Source organism: Palaemon carinicauda, unplaced genomic scaffold (genome assembly GCF_036898095.1).
Source record: "Palaemon carinicauda isolate YSFRI2023 unplaced genomic scaffold, ASM3689809v2 scaffold172, whole genome shotgun sequence".
In the NCBI taxonomy this organism is placed as follows: Eukaryota; Metazoa; Arthropoda; class Malacostraca; order Decapoda; family Palaemonidae; genus Palaemon; species Palaemon carinicauda.
This window is the reverse complement of record NW_027169281.1, coordinates 56,305-75,000: the sequence shown is the minus strand read 5'-3', so window position 1 is coordinate 75,000 and position 18,696 is coordinate 56,305. Positions and strand designations below refer to the sequence as shown.

General features: G+C 39.5%; 1 protein-coding gene and 1 pseudogene across 1 annotated transcript; both read left to right on the top strand.

Moving 5' to 3' along the window:
- The window catches only part of LOC137635776 (uncharacterized), a 127,678-nt pseudogene extending 116,878 nt beyond the window's left edge, over nucleotides 1-10,800 (top strand).
- Nucleotides 10,801-17,082: 6,282 nt separating this feature from the next.
- Nucleotides 17,083-18,306, top strand: LOC137635775 (uncharacterized). The gene has a single exon (XM_068368225.1). It carries the CDS (start codon nucleotides 17,083-17,085, stop codon nucleotides 18,304-18,306), a length of 1,224 nt encoding a protein of 407 aa, XP_068224326.1.
- Nucleotides 18,307-18,696: the final 390 nt, after the last annotated feature.

Below are 18,696 nucleotides of genomic sequence, written 5' to 3'. Positions count from 1 at the left end.
TCTCACTGAGCTCCCTAGGATGGAGCCCAAATAGAGGCTGAAAGTTGACAAAGCTAAAGTAAATATCAATTATTTACTTTTAGTCACATGTGGAGTTTTCAGGTTTCTGGACAGAAAAAAAATGTTCTATTAGAGTGAAGGTTTGTGAGTTACATCACCAAAATTATTGCCAGAATGCTGTACCCTTGAGTGTTATTACTCCTATCCTCTATTATGTATGGTATTGTTTATCCCAAATGGAATGATACTGTAAGAACATCGGTCCCTCCGTCGTTCAGCATTCTCATCGAATTCTGCATTTCATTTGAATTCTCGTTTCGCCACACTGTGGCTATTTGTATATATTTGTTCCGCTCCCTCAGAGCTACAATTTCATGTATTTCTCATTACATTGCATTATTTCATTAACTTGTATTTCGAGTACTTGTACATGTGAAGAAACACACTTTTTGTGGCGGTTGGTTCCTGGCAGATTGGTGCATGCGTGCATGCTACATTTCCATCCGCACCTTGTAATATATTCTCGCACCTGTTTGAATATACCGTCAGTTGTTGGTGATAGCTCGTCTCACTGTCCTTATAACTGGTGACCCCGGAGTTGAAGTAGCATCAGCGGTTTTGGCTTTGCCATTAACGGACTCACTACGGCCGTGCTACCTTCTTTTACTCCGTTACCTTAGGCGGGAGCTTCGGCCTTTGGTTATCCCACACCTTGGTGCGTTTGTAAGGCAGTAGGATGGGCTTATCCAACATTTCACCTTCTCACCTCTTCACTGACTCGTCGACTGACCACAATGGTGGATTCAACCAGCCCATCATGCCCAACGGCCTCGCCTCCACGCCCAAAGTCAAACTGCCGCCGTTTTCTCAACACAACACCGCTTCCTGGTTCCTGAGAGCAGATGTACTCTTCCGAGTTGCTAGGCTCAGCGACCACTGCGCCAAGGCTGACATCGTACTTGTTCGATTTGATACTTTGGTAGGAAGTTCTATTAACCATAATAATTACCTGGAACATAGATGAACAATTGTTAGTAATTATTTCTCAGCTGATCCCATCTGATGTCGTCGATTTTGGCTTGATGGGTAATAATACGTTGGTATTCTTGAAAATACATTTAATGTATAAAAGACTACATTGTACTCTTTACTCTGTGACAGCTGACTCCCAAGTGCATATGGAGCGTCTTACACAATCTGACAAACAAAACATTGCTAAACAAAAGAGCATCGCTCTGAAAAGACTTAAATCCTACTCCAGTACAAATCATAAAGAATCACATCCTATCTGAGGTAATCAACAAATGTTTGAATCCTAATACCAAAACAAATCATTACTCTTATGTATAAAGCATAACATGTCTTATTCCTGCAATATGATGCAATGTTGCGCAATACCTGCAACACTTGAAATAATATAGTACATTACAATAATACATAACAGTCTCCTCCCCCTTAACTTGACATTGTAAAAATCTTCATAAATCTAATCTCTCAGGGGGCTTTCCTCTGTTAATCCTATTAGGAAGCACTTTAACCTCATCTTGTACTGGTACATGAATTGGTTCTGAATCTACATTGGATGTTGGACCTTCTTGGTTAATACTTGACTCATTTGATCTAACTACTTCTTTAAGTTTCTCATCTCTAACATTCACATGCTCTACTGTCTTTCTGTTTAACGGCTGTAATTGATCAACATGACGTTTTACAACATTATCACCAACACGAACATCATAATGTAAATTTCCTATCTCTCTTACAATCTCTCCTGGTACCCACTTCTCTGGAGTGTTGTACGATCTTACCATGACATCAGACAAAGGTAAAAAATGTCTTACATTAGGAAGCTTTGCTACTTGTTTATACCCTTTATCTTCTAAATCACTTTGCAAACTTGGATACAACAAATCTAACTTACACCTTATCCTCCTCCCCATTAACAAATTTGAGGGTGCCACGCCTGTTGTGCTGTGCGGCGTTGTTCTATAAGACAATAAAAATTTTGACACATGCAAAAATATATTACCTGAATTTGCTTTTCTACACTTCATATTGTGTTTAAACGTTTGGACAAATCTTTCAGCCTCTCCATTAGTGGATGGATGATATGTAGCTGAAAATGTATGCTTTATACCATTGACATTACAAAATTCTTTAAACTCTTGTGAGGTAAATTGTGGACCATTATCTGTAACAATTCTTTCTGGAATACCATGTGTTGAAAAAATTTGCATTAACTCTTTTATTGTGGCGTAAAACGTTGTTGTCTTCATTGGGATAATTTCTGGCCACTTACTGTAAGCATCTACTACTATCAAAAACAAATAATTCAAAAAAGGACCTGCAAAATCTATATGCACTCTTTGCCATGGATACCTGGGTAACTCCCACGGGTGCATTCTAGCAAATTGAGGATTGTTTTGTTGCATAACACAATTCATACAATTCTTTATATAAGATTACACATCTTTATCTACACCTGGCCACCATACAAAAGTTCTCGCAATTGACTTTGACCTTACAATACCTTGATGATCAGCATGTATTTAAGGCGAAACCTTATTTCTCAGTGAATTAGGAATAACTACCCTGGAACCTCTCATCACTATTCCTTGTGTTACACTCAGTTCATACCATATATCCTTATACGGTTTACAATTTTCCTCTTTTCCACATAAGTCCCTACCTGTCATTAAACTCTCCAAAACCTTACTAAGTACTGGGTCTCTCTTGGTACTGTGTGCTACATCTTTTGCAGTTATTGGTACATCATATACAGAAATTAACAGAACACTGTCATCATACTCCTCTGGAGCTTTGTCTACGGGTAATCTGGATAAAGCATCTGCATTACCCATGTTTGATGTTGGACGGTATTCTATATCATAGTGGTACACTGCTAACGTAACTGCCCAACGTTGTAGTCTTGCAGCTACCAACGTAGGTAAACTTGCTTTTTGACCCAATATTGCCAATAAAGGTTTATGATCTGTAACAAGTGTGAATTTTTTCCTACCATAAAGATACATATGGAATTTTTTAACTCCATATACTAATGCTAAACCTTCCTTTTCTATTTGAGAGTAATTTCTTTCTGCCTTGTTCAATACTCTAGAAGTGAATGCAATTGGTTTTTCTGTTCCATATGGCATTACATGAGATAATACTGCACCTAAACCTATGTTTGATGCATCACATACTAATTTAACTGGTAAATCCATTTGATAATGTACTAAGAATGTAGGTGATGTTATTTCCTGCTTGATTCTTTCAAAAGATTCCTGACACTCTTTTGTCCACTTCCATTCTACACCCTTATTCAACAGATTATACAATGGATTGCAATTGTAGACAAATTCTGAATGAAATTCCCATAAAATGTTACTAAACCTAAAAATGATTGTAATTCCTTAACATTTTCTGGCACTTTTGATGATTGTACAGCTTTAATCTTCTCTTTAGTTTTGTGAATACCCTTGCCATTTATTACAAAACCTAAGTATTCCACTGAATCAACTTCTAAAATACATTTGCTCTTATTTACTCTAATATTATGTTCCTTCAAATTCTTCAGAACTGTTCGCAATCTTTCTCTATGTTCTCTTGTGTCTTTACCAGCAATTAAAATATCATCTATAAAAATGAATACTCCTTGCATTCCTGAAAAAATCTTATCCATAGTTTGTTGCCATATAGCTGGACTACTTGCAACTCCATAAGGTAATCTCTTTGGTCTAAACAAACCTAAGGATGTATTTACTGTACATAATTCTTGTGAAGTTTCATTCATGGGAAGCTGTTGAAATGCTTGTCTTAAATCTAATTTAGAAAAAACACTGCATCCTGACATAGTTGCAAACATGTCTTTCGGATTTGGTAAGGGATGTTGAGCTACTTGCAGTTGTGGATTTAACGTTACTTTGTAATCTCCACATAACCTAACCTGTCCACTTTCCTTCACAATAGGAACTAATGGTGTAGCCCAATCTGAATATGTAACCTTTTCCCAAGAACCTTCACTTTCTAATCTCTTGATTTCTGTTTCAACTGCACTTTTCAATGCATACGGTACTGGTCTCGGAGCAAAAAATCTAGGAGAACTGTCAGGTTTCAAAACTAAAATTGCCTTTGCGTTCTTTACTGTACCTATTTTATCTTCAAATACGTCTTGAAACTCTGATAGGATATCATCCATAGACATTTCATTTTTGTTTTCATCTTGTCTACCTGAAACCTTCAAAATACTAGGCCAATCTAACTTCAAATACTGTAGCCAATCTAAACCTAGCAAAGTTTGTCCATTACCTTTTACTACTGTTAATGGCATTCTCTCTAATTTCTGTTCTTTGTACTGTACTTCTACGTTCGAAGCACCTATTACCTGAATATCAAAACCATTATAACCTTTCAAAACTCTATTTGTACCTTCTAATAACAAATTAGGAATGCTTTTAGTCATTTTCTCAGCCATAATTGATACATCGGCTGCTGTGTCAACTTGCATCAAAATTGGTTTACCATTTATGATTACTTCTACCATGATATGTTTCTTTGCACCTTTGTTGACTGAGTTTATGCGAAACGCAAAATCAGTTTCTGAACTAACCTGATTATCATGAACATTTTCCTCATTATTCTCTTGACCCATAGTATCAACTGTAGCATTTATTTTCTTTGCGTACTGTTTAGGGAATCTACAAGCAGTTGTGAAATGACCCATCTTTCTGCAATTCTGGCATGTCTATCCAGTAGCAGGGCATTTCTTTGCTTCGTATGCAAGATGATCAGTTTTACCACACCTAAAACACTTGGGTTTTTCCTGTTGTTTCTGTGTATAAGCCTGATTCTGATATTTATGAACATTAGTGTTAGGCACTTTTCTATGACTAGGCTTTGACATATTCATTCTCTGATTCTCATTGGTTTTCCACTTAGAACCTACTGTATTAATTTTAGAATTTTCCATTCTATTGCTTGTAGAACTACCTATTATGTTACTTTGCCTATTTGATGTTTCTAAAGCTCTGCCTGTTATCAATACCTTTTCTAATGTTAAATCTTTATCTTGCAATAATTTCTTTCTTAGCTCTTCTGATGTGCAATGTGCAATTACTTGATCTATGATAACATTTTTTAACTCTAGAAATTCACATGAAACAGCTAAATTCTTTAGTCTAGTCACAAATGTATCTAAACTTTCATTTTCTTTCTGATAAGCCTGCGCTGAAAACTGGAATCTTTCAAAAAATTTATTGACCTGAGGAGCAAAATATGTGGTAAGAGCCTTAATTGCAGCTTCACTTGTGTCATCTGTAGGCTGCAAAGTCTTAAAACACTTCCCGAACTTCCCTACCTGCTGTATGAAGTAATAATACCTTCTTTTGTGCATCCTTCATGTTCCCTAATGCTTCTAAATAAATCTTAAATTCCTCACACCACTGTTGCCATCGTGTTGCAACAGAATTAGGCTCAGCAGTGATGCTGAAACCTAGCGGGTGTTCGATGTTAAAAGGCATTTTGTTTGCTTACCTTAATAACTGTGGTAGGTTAAGTTACTGTTCTGCAGTCACAAGTGTACTTCCTACCTACCTAACCAACTTTAAATTTCACCCTTTTGTGTATTTGATGAAATTCCTATTCTGCTGCTGGTAAAATCTTCATTGGGCGATTTTACTCTTGTCCCCTGATGTACATAGACCTTCTCTTGTGCTGGCCGTCCTTGTGCATAGGGTCCAATGCTTCTCCCTGCTTGCTTCTCCCTGCTTGTCCGTCGTCCTTTACGTCGCCAAATGTTCGATTCGATACTTTGGTAGGAAGTTCTATTAACCATAATAATTACCTGGAACATAGATGAACAATTGTTAGTAATTATTTCTCAGCTGATCCCATCTGATGTCGTCGATTTTGGCTTGATGGGTAATAATACGTTGGTATTCTTGAAAATACATTTAATGTATAAAAGACTACATTGTACTCTTTACTCTGTGACAGCTGACTCACAAGTGCATATGGAGCGTCTTACACAATCTGACAAACCAAAACATTGCTAAACAAAAGAGCATCGCTCTGAAAAGACTTAAATCCTACTCCAGTACAAATCATAAAGAATCACATCCTATCTGAGGTAATCAACAAATGTTTGAATCCTAATACCAAAACAAATCATTACTCTTATGTATAAAGCATAACATGTCTTATTCATGCAATATGATGCAATGTTGCGCAATACCTGCAACACTTGAAATAATATAGTACATTACAATAATACATAACAGTACTCACCTCCATCCCAAAGGAGGTATTCAACAAGATTTCCCCTTGGCTCGACACCCAGGCTGGCCAAGTTTCCTACGACGACCTGAGAACGAAACTAATCGGTATCTACTCACTCTCTGTTTGAGCGAGGGCACAGAAGGTCCTGGATCTCGTCGGCAAACCCATGGGTGACACCTCTCCTGTCGAGGCGTGGGATTAGTTGACCGGCCTGCTAATGCTTCCCGAGACCGACAGCAACGGCCGACTGCGCGAGATTAGCCTATCTCACGAGATTTTCCTTTGACGTAAGGGCCCAATTGAAGGACGCCGACACGCTTCCGATGAACGAACTCCTGTCGAAGGCTCAGAAGCTCCACGAGGCTTCCAAAGCATCCCACCTTGGAGCATCATCATCAGTATCGTCTTCGTTCTTCTCCTTCAGCTGCTCTTCCATAGACTCTTCAGCGACACCTCCTAACGACAACGACAAGAACAACGCTCTGGTAAGGAGGAAACCACCGCAACCGACACGTCCGAGCCCTAGGCCTAATCCAGCGTGGCGTTTCTACCATCAGCGGTTTGGCAGCGATGCCAAGAAATGTAGGGCACCATGCAATTTCCCTAGAAGATGATGCCAGAAGAAACCACCTACCACCATCGCAGCTGCAGGAAACCAAAGCACGAATGGTTTTTATATCTTCCAACCGTAGATTTATGGTCAACACCGGCGCTATGCAGTCAACGTTCCCGCCGTCACAAGATGACCTAGACCGTGGTCTCAGCAAAAACGTCTCTTCACTCGTCGCCGCCAACGGGTCTCCCATACGGTGTTATGGGACTAGGGTCCTCAGGATATCCATCATGGGCCGTTCGTATTCCTGGACCTTCGCCATCGCTGACGTCAGTCGCCCCCTCCTCGGTACTCACCACGGACTACTCGTTGACGTTACTGGGAAATGCCTCATCGACACAGGAACCTGCCGGTTCCGCACCCTAAGAGCTGGCCCTGCCACAATGTCCGTATCCGCTGTAATGATGCAGCCCTACGCCGACCTTCTGCAGGAATTTCAAGACGTTTTCAAGCACGAGGTCCCCCAATCGCCGGGATGCCCCTCCAAGCATGGGATCTACCACCACATCACGACGACGGGACCTCCTACACACTCCAAATTCCGCCGCCTCCCGCCCCAGAAGCTGAGGGATGCCAAACGCGCATTTGAGGACATGGAACGCATGGGTATCTGTAAGAAAGCACCGACCCCCTGGGCATCTCTCCTCCACATGGTAAAGAAGCCTGATGGGACCTGGAGACCTTGCGGCAACTACAGACGCCTCAACCTCATCCCAACGCCCGACCACTACCCTCTGCCCAACATGCAGGACCTGACGAATGCGTTGCATGGTGCGAAACACTTCACTAAGATGGACCTTCTCAAGTCTTACTTCCAGGTCCCCGTATTTCCAGAGGACACTCCGAAGACTGCCATTGTGACACCGTTCGGATCCTACACCTTCGCATACTTAACCTTCGGTCTACGCAACGCGGGGGCGACCTTCCAATGCCTAATGGATAGCATCCTTGGTGACCTACCATTCTGCATCTGCTACGTCGACGACATCCTGATATTCTCAAGGACCAAAGAGGAACACCGAAGGCACGTCCGCGCCATTCTCAAACGCCTGCAGGAGAATGGCCTGGTTGTACGTTTCGATAAATGCACATTCGGCGCTGAAGGAGTGGACTTTCTCGGTCATCGAGTGTCCTCGAGTGGGGTAAAACTCATGACAACCAAGGTGGACGCCATCAGGAAGTTCCCGACACCTACGACCACCCGCCAACTTCAGGAGTTCCTGGGGATGGTCAATTACTACAGGCGTTTCATCCCCAGCATCGCACAGACCCTGACCCCCCTCGACGACGTCCTGAAGGGAAAGGCGAAGAAACTTGAGTGGGGTTCCCCACAACAACACGCATTCACCAGGACAAAGGACGCCCTCGCAAACGCCACCACCCTGGCTTACTTCGACGACAACGCCCCTCTGCGACTGACGACCGACGCCAGCAATGTCGCCTGTGGAGCTGTGCTGGGACAGCTCGTCGATGGTTCTCCACGACCGTTGGCATTCTTCAGCAGAAAGCTGAAACCCACCGAAACAAGATACAGCACCTTCGACAGGGAGCTCCTCGCCGTCTACCTCGCCGTCCGCCACTTCAGGTACATTCTGGAGGGCACACCCGTCACCATCACGACGGACCATCAACACCTCGTACACGCCTTCACAAAATCGACAGACACATGGTCCTCCCGACAACAATGCCATCTCGTAGCAATTGCCGAATTCGGGTACACCATAAGCTACGTTCCTGGAAAGAAAAACCCAGTCGCAGACGCTCTTTCAAGGATTGAAATCGACGCAATACATCTGGGAATTGACTACGCCGACCTTGCATCCGAGCAGCGCAACAACCAAGAGGCACAGGATCACCTGAAGGGGCCATCTACGCTCAAGATAACTTCAATTTCCCTCGGGCCAGCAGGAGTAACCATCCTCTGCGACACCAGCACCAGCCGCCCACGTCCCTGGATTCCCGCTTCCTGCAGAAGGAAGATATTCGACATCATCCATGGACTTTCACACCCCTTGGGACGCACCACCTCTCGCCTCCTGTCTGATAAGTTCATCTGGCCAGGGATCAAAAAGGACGCCCGGGAATGGGCGAAGACGCATCAATTGCCAGACAAGCAAGATCAGCCGTCATGGGACCTTTGCCGCATTTGGGATCTGCTCGCTACCTGCTGACTATCATCGATCGCTCCACGAGGTGGTTGGAAGCTACGACCCAAGCATGTGCCGAAGCCCTTTTATCAAGCTGGGTGAGCAGATTTGGCGTTCCTGACGACATCACGACGGACAGAGATATGGCTTGCTCTGGCAAACCTGATGGGAACGACACTCCGCAGCACCACCACATACAACCCCGCAGCAAACGACATGGTCAAATGAACTCATCGCGCCCTCAAGGTGTCCCTGATGGTGAGCTGCACCAACGCGGACTGGAAATCACGCCTTCCTTGGGTACTTCTCGCCCTTTGCATCGCCCCTCGCGCAGATGGCGAGCCATCGCCTGCCAAAAAGGTTTACGGAGAGGCGCTTGCAGTTCCCGGCGAATTATTTCCCACATCAACCGACGACACACTAATGGATCATCTTAGGGACTTCGCCAGGAAGTTCAGGCCATATCTTAAAACTTCCCAGGACAGAACTAAGCATTTCAAGCCGAGGAACTTGGACGACTGCGGGTATGTTTTTGTCCGTGTCGACGCTCATCAACAGCCGCTGACCAGACCCTATCGCGGCCCCTACCGAGTCATCAGTAAAACGACGAAAGTTTTCCTTCTCGACGTGCATAGCCAGGAGGACTGGGTCTCAATAGACCGCGTGAAACCGGCGTTTCTCGAAGGAAGCGACACTTCCTCCGCGGGACCTGGCAGATCCAGAGTGCCACCTCAAAACAAGGCGCCTAATGAGAAGAAGAGGTAGCTATCCATACGCCGACCGCCGACCGCCGACACGCCCCTTCGCTCAAAAACAAGAGGAGCCCTCCGACGCCCGAAACGATACGAAGACTAGCCTCATCAGCCTTCTACGCCGCCTGATGTCTTGGGGGGTGGGGGAGTACTTGTAAGGACATCAGTCCCTCCGTCGTTCAGCATTCTCATCAAATTCTCCGTTTCATTTGAATTCTCCTTTCGCCACACTGTGGCTATTTGTATATATTTGTTCCACTCCCTCAGAGCTACAATTTCATGTATTTCTCATTACATTGCATTATTTCATTAACTTGTATTTCGAGTACTTGTAAGTGTGAAGAAACACACTTTTTGTGGCGGTTGGTTCCTGGCAGATTGGCGCCATTGGCTACATTTCCACCCGCACCTTGTAATATATTCTCGCACCTGTTTGAATAAACCGTCAGTTGTTGGTGATAGCTCGTCTCACTGTCCTTATAATTCCTTCATACATACCTGGAATAATACCCATTTATTAGTGTTGTTCTACATCTCATCCGATGTGGCCGATTCTTCTTGATGGGGTTTAATGATACGTTGGTATTCTTAAAATGCATTTAATGCTTCAAGCTCACATTGCTCCTCAGCTCTCAACCGTGTCCCAACAACTTGTGACTCTCTCGAGAGAATATGTAAACAAAACTAGTTGGCCTACACATACATACAAAAACACAAGTGGGCATCACTCTCAAAAAGATTGAATCCTACTGCAATACAAAAGTAAGAAGAATCACATCCTAACTTTAGGACAATTAATGAATGATTAAATCCTTCATAACATATGCTACTACACTTATTCTGTGTCTAAACATGTTCTATCAGTGCAATACTGTGCAACATTACTCTTAATACATGTAACACATGTAGTATTACGGTACAAAATACATAACAGTCTTTTCTCCCTTAACTTGACATTGTACAAAACTACAAATCTAATCTCTCAGGTGGCTTCACTCTATTCATCCTTTAGGGAAGTATTCTAACTTCATCCTGTACTGGTACATGAACAGGTTCTGAATCTACATCTGATGTTTGAGCATCTTGGTTAATATTTGATTTAACTATTGAAAATTTCTCATGTCTAACATTCACCTGATATACAGCCTTTTTATCTAATGGCTGTAATTGATCAACATGACGTTTTACAATATTTCCAACAACTTGAACATCATAATGTAAATTTCCTATCTCTTTTACAATTTCTCCTGGTACCCAATTTTCTGGAGTATTGTATGATCTTACCATGACATCAAAACAAGGGGAAAAATGCTTTACTTTTGGGAGACTTTCTAATTGCTTATACCCTTTTTCTTCTCAATCAATTTGCAAACTTGGATACAACAAATCTAACTTACACCTAATCCTCTTCCCCATCAACAAATTTGATGGTGTCACACCTGTTGTGTTGTGTGGTGTTGTTCTATAAGACAAAAAACTTTGACACATTAAAAAATATGTTATTTGAATTTGCCTTTCTGCATTTCATGTTATGCTTAAATGTTTGAACAAACCTTTCAGCTTCTCCATTCGTGGAAGGGTGATATGTAGCTGAAAATGTATGTTTAATACCATTTACCTCACAAAAATCTTTAAATTCCTGCAAGGTAAACGGTGGACCATTATCAGTTACAATTCTTGTAATAGACTTTGATATGCCAATACCTTGGTGATCAGTATGTATTTCAGACAAAACCTTATTCCTCAGTGAACTAGGAATAATTACTCTTGACCCTTTCATTGTGCTATACTCAATTCCTTCTATATATCTTTATAGCCTTTACAATTTACCTCATGTCCACACAAGTGTCTACCTGTCATTAAACTCCCTAAAACCTTACTAAGTATTGGGTCTTTCTTGCTGTAATGGGTACATGATATACTAAAACTAGTAATATACTGTCATTCTTCTCTTCTGGCGCTTTGTCTACTGGAAATCTAGATAAAGCATCTGCATTGCCCATCTTTGATGTAGGACGATATTCTGTATCATAATGTTATGCGGCTAACGTAATTGCTCAACGTTGTAGTCTTGTAGCTACCAACGTAGGTAAACTTGCTTTCGGACCCAGTATTGCGAATAGAAGTTTATGATCTATAGCAAGTGTGAACTTTTTCCTTCCATAAAGATTCATATGAAATTTCTTAACTCCATACACTAATGCTAAACCTTCTTTTTCAATTTGAGAGTAATTCTGCCTTGTTCAATACTCTAGAAGCGAAACCAATTGGCTTTTCTGTTCCATCCAGCATTACATGAGATAATTCTGCACCTAAACCTATGTTCGATGCATCACAAACTAATTTAACTGGTAAATCCATTTGATTATGTACTAGAAATGTACAGTATGTGATGTTATTTCCTGCTTGATTCTTTCAAAAGATTTCTGACAATCTTTTGTCCAATTCCATTCTACACCCTTATTCAGTAAGTTATACAATAGATGTGCGATTATAGATAAATTCGGAATGAAATTTCCATAAAATGTTACTAAACCTAAAAATGATTGTAATTCCTCAACATTTTCTGGCACCTTAGGTGATATAACTGCATTAATTTTCTCCTTAGTCTTGTGAATACCTTTGCCATTGATTACAAAACCTAAGTATTCCACTGAATCAACTTCTGAAATACATTTGCTCCTATTTACTCTAATATTATGTTCCTTCAACATCTTCAGAACTGCCCATAATCTTTCTCTATGTTCTCTTCTATCTTTACCAGAGACTAAAATATCATCTATGAAAATTAATACTCTTGCATTCCTGTAAAAATCTTATCCATAGTTTGTTGCCATATAGCTCGACTGCTTGCTACTTCATAATGCAATCTCTTTGGCCTACACAAACCTAAGGATCTATTTACTGTACATAGTTCTTGTGATGTTTCATCCATGGGAAGCTGTTGAAATGCTTGTCTATGACCTTACTTAAAAAATACATTACATCCTGACATATTTGCAAACATGTCTTTTGGATTTGGTAATGGATGTTGAGCTACCTGAAGCTATGGATTCAACGTTACTTTGTAATCTCCACATAACCTAACCTGACCATTTTCCTTCACAATAGGAACTAATGGTGTAGCCCAATCTGAATATGTAACCTTTTCCCAGGAACCTTCATTTTCAAACCTTTTGAGTTCTGTTTCAACTGCACTTTTCAATGCATATGGTACTGGTCTTGGAGCAAAAAATCTAGGAGTACTATCTGATTTCAAAACTAAAATTGCCTTTGCATTCTTTACTGTACCAACTTTATCTTCAAATACGTCTTGAAACTCTGATAGAATATTATCCACAGACACTTCATTCTTGCGTTCATCTTGTGTAGCTGTAACCTTCAAAATACTAGGCCAATGTAATTTTATATAATGTAACCAGTCCAAACCTAGTAAAGTTTGTCCTTTACCTTTCACTACCGTTAATGGCATTCTGTCTAACCTCTGATCTTTATACTGTACTTCTATGTTCGAAGCAACTATTACCTGAATATCAAAACCATTATAACCTTTCAAAAGGTGCCTTCTAATAACAAATTAGGAATGGTTTTAGTTTTTTCTCAGACATAATTGATACATCAGCTGCTGTGTTAACTTGCATTACAATTGGTTTACCATTTATGATCACTTCTACCAATATATGTTTCTTTGCACATTTGTTGACAGAATTAATGTGAAACTCAAAATCAGTTTCTAATCTAACCTGATTATCATGAACATTTTCCGCATTATTCTCTTGGTTTACAGTATCAACTGCTGCATTTATTTTCTTTGCGTACTGCTTAGGGAATCTACAAACATTTGAAAAATTTCCCGCCTTTCTACAATTCTGGCATGTTTGTCCTGTAGCAGGGCATTTCCTTGCTTCGTATGCCAGATGATCCGTACTACCACACTTATAGCATTTGGGTTTTTCCTGCTGCTTCTGCGTATAGATCCGATTATGATATTTGTGAGCATTAGAGTTCAGCAATTTCCTATGACTAAGCTTTGATGTATTCTTTCTCTGATTCTCGTTGTCTTTCAACTTTGAGCCTATCTTGTTAATTTTAGAATTTTCCATTCTATTGCTTGTAGAATTACCTATTATATTACTTTGCCTATTTGATGTTTTTAGAGCTCTGCCTATAGTTAATACATTCTTTAGTGTTAGATCTTTATCTTGCAATATTTTTTTTCTTATCTCTTGTGATGTGCTATGGGCAATAACTTCATCTATAATAACATTTTCTAATTCTAGAAATTCACATTAAACAGCTAAATTTTCAAGACTAGTCACAAACACATCTAAACTTTCATGGTCTTTGTGATATGCCTGTGCTGTAAGTTGATAAATTTCAAAAATTTTATTGATCTGTGGGGCAAAATATGTGGTCAGAGCCTTAATCCTAGCTTCACTAGTGTCATTGGTAGGTTGTAGTCTCTTAAACACTCCCCGAACTTCTCTACCGGCTGTGTGTAGTAATAACATCTTCTTTTGTGCATCTTCTAGAGTACCTAAAGCTTCAATGTAAATCTTATTCTTCACACCACTGTTGCAATCGTGTTGCAACAGAATTGGGTTCAGCAACAATTCTAAACTTCCCTGGATGCTCAATATCCAGAGGCATTCTAATTTCTTACCTAATTTAGGTCAGGCAAATTAAATCTATAAAATTACAGCCAAGGATATTGCAAATAATACCAAGAAAGACCCAATACTTAGTAAGGTTTTAGAAAGTATAATGACAGGTAAGGACTCATGTAGAAATGAGGCAAATTGTAACCCCTATGAAGACATATAAAGTGAATTGAGCATGGCACAAGATTGCATAATGAAAGGGTCAAGAGTAATTATTCCTAGTTCACTGAGGAATAAGGAATTGTCTGAAATACATACTGATCACCAAAGTTTTGTCAGATCAAAGTCTATTACAAGGACTTTTGTCTGGTGGCCTGGTGTAGATAGAGATATTGGATTGTTTGTAAGAAATTGTATGAATTGTGTTATGCAACAGAACAGTGGTGTAGCTAGAACTCTGTCAGTGGGTGGGCACCTAGGAGGCACTGCTAAATAAGGGGAGGGCACTAAGCTATCAGAGCGACCCTATACATGCCAATTTCAGAAGCCTTTTAAAGCCATATGAGAAGAGTCTTAGGTCATATTTTGAGATCAGCGGTGGATATTCTGGCATTGTACAGGAATCTGTGAATTTGTAATACTGTATCAAATAAAAAAGAGATATGTAGAAATCAGGCATAGATAATCATTCATACTTACTGAATAGGAAGAATTACATATATAAAACTTAAAACATATGGTAAGCTATGCAAAATGTATTAATTCCAGTAATTCACGTACGTATAGAAATTATGAAATATAAACATGGAAATACAAGAAAAAATAACTTTTTGTAAGTCTATAATGTAATGGGTACTCTTGTTAAAAAATTTAATGGATGAATTAAATTTCACACACACACACACACACACACACACACACACACACACACATATATATATATATATATATATATATATATATATATATATATATATATATATATATATATATATATATATATATATATATATATATATATATATATATATATATATATATATATATATATATATATATATATATATATATATATATATATATATATATATATATGTATATTGAAAGTTACAAAATAAAAAAGATTTTGCTATACATTTTATGTGATGAAGGAACAGACTACTAGGACATGAATAATTTTTACAATATTCTTCTGTTCTTGGGATTTTCTCTAAACCTATAAAAACATTCCTCTAAATCTAGTCTTGTAACTTTCATAATTTCAGTTGACATCACAGCACTATTGTTTAATCTGGCATTACCCATTGCATTTGTGAGAGTAGTCTTAATAAATTTCAAAGCAGAGAAGCTTCTTTGCTGAAATCGACGACATAAATGACTCCTCATATGGTAAGTCTAACAATGATTTAGGTTTTCCAGTGTCACTTATGGCCTTGTAGCGTCTTTCTAACATGCATTTTGCAGAACCAAGCTTATATTTGAGATCTTCAATGCTAGCGTAAGAGGCATGAATAAATCAACAAAATTTTTCAAAAGATAAGAATTCCATACTTTGTGAATTAAGTGACTGGAATGCTTTCATAAGTGAGTATGTTTCATTACTTAACAGGCTTTTCACTTCTAACAACATATGAGGTACAATAGGGTAGAAAAGTGAATTCGTCCTGAATCCTTAACAATTAGGTCAAAGTGTGGGCTTCTTGGCTGTTTTCAAATAGAATCACCAACAAACTCAGGCATTTTTGTGGAGAAGCTTCAGAGTGGGTAGCGTTACAAATGGAGTACCTCAAGGATATGTCTTTTTCTATTGCTATTTCTGATCTACATTAACGACATAGATTTAGGAGTAAATAGCACTGTAGAATTGCCAAATTTGTCGACGATACTAAATTAGGCATAAATGCTGCGAACACAAAAGCCACAGAAGCCTTAGGAGAGGATCTAATGAAGCTAGGAGAATGGTCCAGAAAATGGCAAATGCGTTTCACCTGTGGAAAATGTAAAGTAATACACATAGGTTATAATAACCCATAATCAGATTACTCACTGCTGGGTAATGAAATAGAAAGTGTGGACCAGGAGGAAGATCTCGATATTATTATCAGCAAGGATTTGAAGTTCACCAAACAGAGTATAAAAGCTGGAAAGAATGCGCAAAAACTAATAGGCTACATAAAGAGGCAATTCAAATACAGAAACAAAGACACTGCGCTACAGCTGTACACATCACTAGTAACACCCCATCTAGAATACGAAGTCCAATTCTGGGCTCCAAGTATTCGGAAGGATATTAAATAAATTGGATGCAGTACAAACTAGGGCCACCAAACTGGTTTCAACACTATGGCAATTCGGATATAGACGAGGGATGGTGTTATATTATTAATGATTATTTAATAATTATAATGTTAATATTGTTGAGAACGCTGCCAACAGCTACATGATTCCTAATGCTACCGCTAGATGTCAGTGTGTATTGTTAGTGGTGTGTCCCGCTATATCCAATAAAGCTGAGTTGTAACTTGTGAGTTTCCATCATAAATATCACCTCCGATAAAGGGCCTCAAGACATGGTGGCAGCTGACGGGATTAAAAACGACACCTAGAACTCTCCAAGCAAATATTGTGCAGTATAGGCCTTTTAGATATTGTGTTTTAAGCCTAAAAATACTGAGCATCCCTAACCGGCAAACATGGCTTCATCGACGGGAGGTATTGTAGCCCCAGCAAAATTCACTGCTAGCCTAGGAGCCGACAACGAACGTGAATGGAGGTCTTTTAAGCAACGGTTCGAGATTTATCTACTTGCTTCTGAAAAGGACAATAAACCTGGAGAGACTGAGGTGGCCCTACTTCTAAACATTGGAGGTGAAGAACTTCTACTGATATACAACTCTTTTGAATTTCCAGTCCCAGCAACCGGTAACCCTAATCCAGCCAATGTGTTGAAGGATGTTTTGGCGAAATTCGACGTCTATTTCTCTCCGCGCAAGAACGAACTCATGGCAAGGTACAAGTTTCGAAGATGTATGCAGGAAACAAACGAAACATTGGAAACTTACGTTACTAGATGGAAGATTCTTGTGAAGGACTGCAACTATGGTAACCAACGAGACAAGCAGCTGAGGGACCAAGTGGTGTTTGGATGTACTGAGGACAAGCTTCGTCAGAAATTATTTGAAGTCGAAGACCTTACCCTTGAGAAGACATTGGATTTGTGTGTGGCCTTTCAAGCAAGCAAAAGACAGATGGACGTCATCAAGTCTACTACTCGCCAGACCAATGACAGTGTGGCCGAAGTGAGAGAAAAGTCTAGAAGGGAGAAGACTACTGATAGCAGACACAACGCAGACCATGATGGTAGGCCTAGGTATGAAAACAATGAAGGTAGGCCTAAGTCCAGTAAACCCAGTGTTCCTACGAATAAGTTGCGTCCTTGCAAATTTTGTGAGGAAAAACATGAATGGCGTAAGGAAAAGTGTCCAGCTCATGGTAAGAAATGTATAAAATGTGGTAATCATAATCATTATGCTGTTAAATGCAAAAGTAGGAAAATAAATTATGTATCAGGTAATGACAATGACTTTGATGTGAACAGTTCAGATGAATCTGAATGTGAATATTTGCTTAGAGTGTGTAGTAAAAAGGATAAGCTAATTGAAGCTGATTTTGAAGTTAATGGTAAAGTAATCAAATTTCAAGTAGATTGTGGAGCTAGCGTAAATGTAATTCCTCAATATTTAATTCCCAATGTCAATTTAAAGCCTTGTGACACTACCCTAGAAGTGTGGACTTTAGACACAGTTAGACCTAAGGGAAAATGCAGGTTAGTAATTAGACATTGCAAGAATAGGAAGAAATATAACTTTGAATTTTTGGTTGTTGATTGTAAATACACTCCATTATTAAGTAAATGAACATCAGAGCAAATGGGACTTATTACAGTGAATTATGAAAATATTTCTGCAACTAAAGATGTACTTGATAAATATGACAATGTATTTGATACTGATGTGGGTACATTCCAAAATGTGGTTAGACTAACCATTGACACAAATGCAGAACCAGTGGTGATTCCTAAATGCAGAGTTCCAATTAACCTTAAAAACAGAGTATGTAAGAAAATACATGAAATGGAAAAACTAAAGATAATAGCTAAAGTTGACCAACCTACTGACTGGGTGAGTCGGATGGTTGTAGCTGAAAAGAAAAATAAGGATTTAAGAATTTGTATTGATCCACAAGCTTTAAACAAGGCATTGAAAAGGGAACATCATGCTATCCCTGTAATTGATGATATTCTACCC